Source organism: Microplitis mediator, chromosome 6 (assembly GCF_029852145.1).
Source record: "Microplitis mediator isolate UGA2020A chromosome 6, iyMicMedi2.1, whole genome shotgun sequence".
Classification (NCBI taxonomy): domain Eukaryota; kingdom Metazoa; phylum Arthropoda; class Insecta; order Hymenoptera; family Braconidae; genus Microplitis; species Microplitis mediator.
The window spans coordinates 6,387,797-6,392,138 of NC_079974.1; the positions used below are offsets into that span (position 1 = coordinate 6,387,797).

At 31.2% G+C, this 4,342-nt stretch overlaps 1 protein-coding gene across 1 annotated transcript; it reads left to right on the plus strand.

Annotated features, from left to right (window-relative positions):
- Window positions 1-535: 535 nt before the first annotated feature.
- LOC130670434 (putative neugrin-like protein DDB_G0288135) lies at window positions 536-2,340 on the plus strand. Its single transcript, XM_057473839.1, has 3 exons — window positions 536-1,173; window positions 1,260-1,804; window positions 1,886-2,340. The coding sequence occupies exons 1-3, from the start codon at window positions 536-538 to the stop codon at window positions 2,338-2,340; spliced, it is 1,638 nt and encodes a 545-aa protein (XP_057329822.1).
- The last annotated feature ends 2,002 nt before the right edge of the window (window positions 2,341-4,342 follow it).

Genomic DNA, 4,342 nt, shown 5'->3' on the forward strand with positions numbered 1-4,342 from the left:
GACATAGGGTGTTAAGTGCGCATATCAAATAATAACGTGACAAGTTTTGTTCTTTTGTGAAAATTTTTTGGAATTATTGGTTAAAAAATCAATTAAAATTTTTAAAAGGTCATCATTTAAAACAAAGTAAGTAATTAAAAAAATTATTTTTTTCATATTAATAATTAAACATGTTTTTTTTTTCTTTCTAAATAATTATGTTTAAATATTACAATAATTAGATGGAAAATTAATGTTTTCTTTACATAATTAGAAGAAAAATTAACTTTAAAAAAATTTCTTTTAGATTAATAAATACTTTATAATTAAAGAAGCGTCGCTAGGTGGCGGAGTGAACGGACGCATAAAACGCGTGCTAGAGTAAAAATATAATAATATTCATAAATTTGTAAAGCGAAAAATTTGTAAAAAAGCGAAAATAAAGAGCACAAATTGATAAAGCGACGAAAAAATAAAAAAAGAGTGAAAAACGGTAGTGAAAAACATACGAAAAAGAAAAAGTGTAAAGCAAAGAAATTTAAAGGTTGGAATAAAGATGGCAGGCAGAGGGGCCAGAGGGAAGTACAACACGAGAAGCAGAAGCCAGGTGGATATAAGGAGATACGGATTGATAGATAATGAGAGCACGACAGAGGTCGAAAACAGAAGCATAAATGATATGACAAATGATGAATTCGAAAAAACAAATGGGGCAGCAGTAGTACATCAAGATGCGCGGGAAAACATTGATGCGGAAAAAAAGGAGGGAAATGAGAAAGACAGCGATGGAGCGGAAAGTAGGAAAGATGAAAACTCGCAGGGTAACCAAACTCTAAGTAGTATAGACGAAATGATGGTAGATGGCGCAGAGGAGAAAATAACAGGCGCGGAGATTGAAAAAGTTGCGGAGTACATACTAGAGAATATAGTAAGTGAAAACAAAAGGAAGGAAATGGAATGGGAACTAATGCTGAGCAACACTTTGAACGACATCGTGGAATTCAGCAAAATAGGAAACAACAAATTAATAAAGAAGCTAGAGGAAATACAAATAAATTGTGAAAAAAAAGCGGAAAATTGCGAATACTATAAAGAAAGCGAGAGAAAAACAAGAGAAGGACTGAAAGCGGAAAAAAGAAAGTGGGACGAGGAAAGAGAAGTTTTGACAGAGCGATGTCTAAAGGCGGAAAAAAAGTGAGAGAATTAGAGTGCAAAATAGGAAATGCAAGTGAATCGAATACAGAAGGACAAGAAAAAACAAAAAATAATAATCAATACAGTAATGCGGACTATGTACAGAGAACTTTTACTCAAGACCTATTGCGAGACGTGAAAGTGAGAGATGATCCTGAAAAAAGAAAAAGATGGAACATAGTGACAAGTACTCCGGCAAGAAATGTAAATGATGAGAGAAAGCAAAATGAAGGCATCAATAACAAAGCGAGTGTCGAGGAACCAAGACTTCTAACAGAAAGCGAAGTACAGGAAGAATTAAGAAGAAGAAATAAAAAAAAGTTGATCGTAAGAATACAGCACAAATGTAAAAGCAATGAAGAAGCAATACGAGTGGTAGAAGAAAAACTTGGATACAGGGTAGACTGGAATACGGTCGGAAGAAGCGAAGAAGGTTTAATTACGTTAAAGCTCAGCACTTTGGAAGAAAAAAGAAATTTAGTAACGAAAGAATGGAAATTAAAAGGAACAGACGTGTTCATTGATGATGAACTGACTGAAAGAGAGAGAGAGATTGGAAAATGGCTGAAAGAAATCGAAAAAAAGGAAAGAATGAAAGGAACTATGGCTAAAACGGGATACATGAAAATCTGTATTAACTACAACTGGCTAGTGTGGGATGACAAGAAGGGTTTAATAAAGAATACAGATAAGAACAAATGAAATAAAAAAGCAAAATCAATCAGGGAAGGGGATAAGCAAAAAAGAAGTCACAAGAGAGCAGTGATAATAAAAAATGAGTGCAACAAATATGGAGTAGGTGAGGAAAGCATAAGGAAGAAGACAAATGAGAACAATAATAAAAATAAAGCCAATAAAAAAAGCGAGAGTGAAAACAAAAAAGAAAACAGAAGTGTAAAAGAAAAAGTCAACGCGGAAAACGAAAAATACATTAAAGTAATGTGCTGGAATATAGCAGGTATGAAGGAATATAGTGATATTAATAAATTGGTGGAAAAGTATGATGTAGTGTCCCTGATTGAGACTTGGGTGGAGGAAAAAGACATTGAGAAAGTAAAAGGAAGCTTAAGTAGTGAAATAAGATGGTGGTTTAAACCGGCAGTGAGAAAAGAAGGATGTACAAGAGGAAGAGCGAGCAGTGGACATATCACGTTACAGATGCCATAAGGGCATATAACATGTTATATGCCCTTATGGCACCCCGGAACCATAAGGGCATATAAATTGTTTTTTTTTGCATTTCTGCACATTTCGGACGAAAATACATCGATTCCCGAAAAAAAATTTTTTTATATGCCCTTATGGCTCCCGGGACCCACCTCGGATGCCATAAGGGCATATAAAAAAAATTCTGTTATTTTTTCTAAGTCCAAGAAAATTTTTAGTTAGGCGAAAATTTTTTTTTTGCATTTCTACACGTTTCATACAAAAGTACGTTGATTCCCGAAAAAAATTTTTTTTGCTACGCCCTTATGGCTCCCGGGACTCACCTCGGATGCCATAAGGGCGTATCAAAAAAATTTTTTTTCAGGAATTGATGTATTTTTGTCCGAAATGTGCAGAAATGCAAAAAAAAATTTTTCCCTATATCAAAAATTTTTTTGTGAAACTTTTGAAGAAAAAAATTTTTTAAATTTTAAGTTCCCGTTTGTGTCATACTTCGAGTTCTCAGTGAAGTCAATTTTAACATAAAACAATTCATTTAAGGGATACAGTTATGGTCTTAAATTATAAACCTTGTAAGTTATCAAATATTGAAACTGAGTCAAGAAGATGGGAATTTGAATTCGAAAATTGAATATTAACACTGAATGGTTTTATTACTCTCTTTAGTGTTATTCAAATCAATTCATTTATAAATTTAATACCATTTAACAATTTTTTAATTATAATATATTTCTTGGCCATTATTAATTTTTCATTATTTTCTACACCGAGAAATAATCTAAATTTAAAAATTTCTTAATTTATTTTGGAGCTTGACCAACGCCATCATTATCTGCCTCATCATTATTGTCGTCTGAAAGAAATGAATAAAGTATCCTATTAATTTTGCATCAAATAAATACAATTCTTTTGTTCTACTATTAAGTGGTATGAAAAAAGTAGCTGCAATTACCTTGATTGTGTGGTAAGGTTCTATAATACTTGTGGTAATGTTTCGGTATCGTCTTTGACTCACAAAAGTATTGCAAGTCTTTGTACTTTGCTGTCGAGATTGGTATTAGCTCAGTATATAATTGATCCACATTTCTAATTTTAAATGACTTATTTAAAATTACCACTTTAAAATCTTCCCAGTATTCATTTTTGATATAAATACATCTAAAAAAATTTGATTACAAAACTTAATCTGAATAAAAATTTTTCACACTGATAAAAAAGTTAACTAAAAAAAAAAAGTTTTCAACCGAGAAAACAATTTCTTAAGAAATTTTTTTTTTTTTCATTAAAAGAAAAAATCGTTGAAATAATAAATAATTCTTGATCCAAGAATTTTTTTCATAAATACATAATTTTTTGTATTGAATCAAAAAATTAATTTTCTTTAAAACGGTATTGTTGATGTATGAATTTTTCTCCTGAGCCAAGTTAATTGTTTTATCAGTGCAGTAAAAATCTTACCGTTTTTGACTGCGCTTTACTTGAAAACATTTTCCTGACTTCCACAGAACTTTAGAGCCATCACGAAAGCGCAGATTAGATGGTATCATCTGAAAAATATATTTATCATGTTTTTCAATCATAAAAATGATATAGTAATAATTTATTGATAAAATTTCATATCCGAATTTAATAAAATACTTAGTCTGGTGCAAGAGAGACTATTAGAAACATCTAGTTTGTTTTTGAATATTGAGCGTAAAAATTTCTTTTGAAAAAAAAATGGGCGCTGTTGTGGCAAGAAATAAATTTTCAGTAATCTTATTTCTTGTCACAAGAATGCACATTTTTTTCGAAAGAAATTTTTTTCCTCAATGTAAAATACTTACTTTGTCCTTTAAATCTTTATAATTTAAAAATTGGTTAAATTGCAAAACCTGGACATTATATTGCGCTCCAGTTTGTTTTGCTTGACGAACAATTTTCACCCAATCTTGTGGAGCAAACACTTTTTTATCTCTGTAAGCACGTTCAATCACTGAATGCATTGTGTCGCATTCCATAT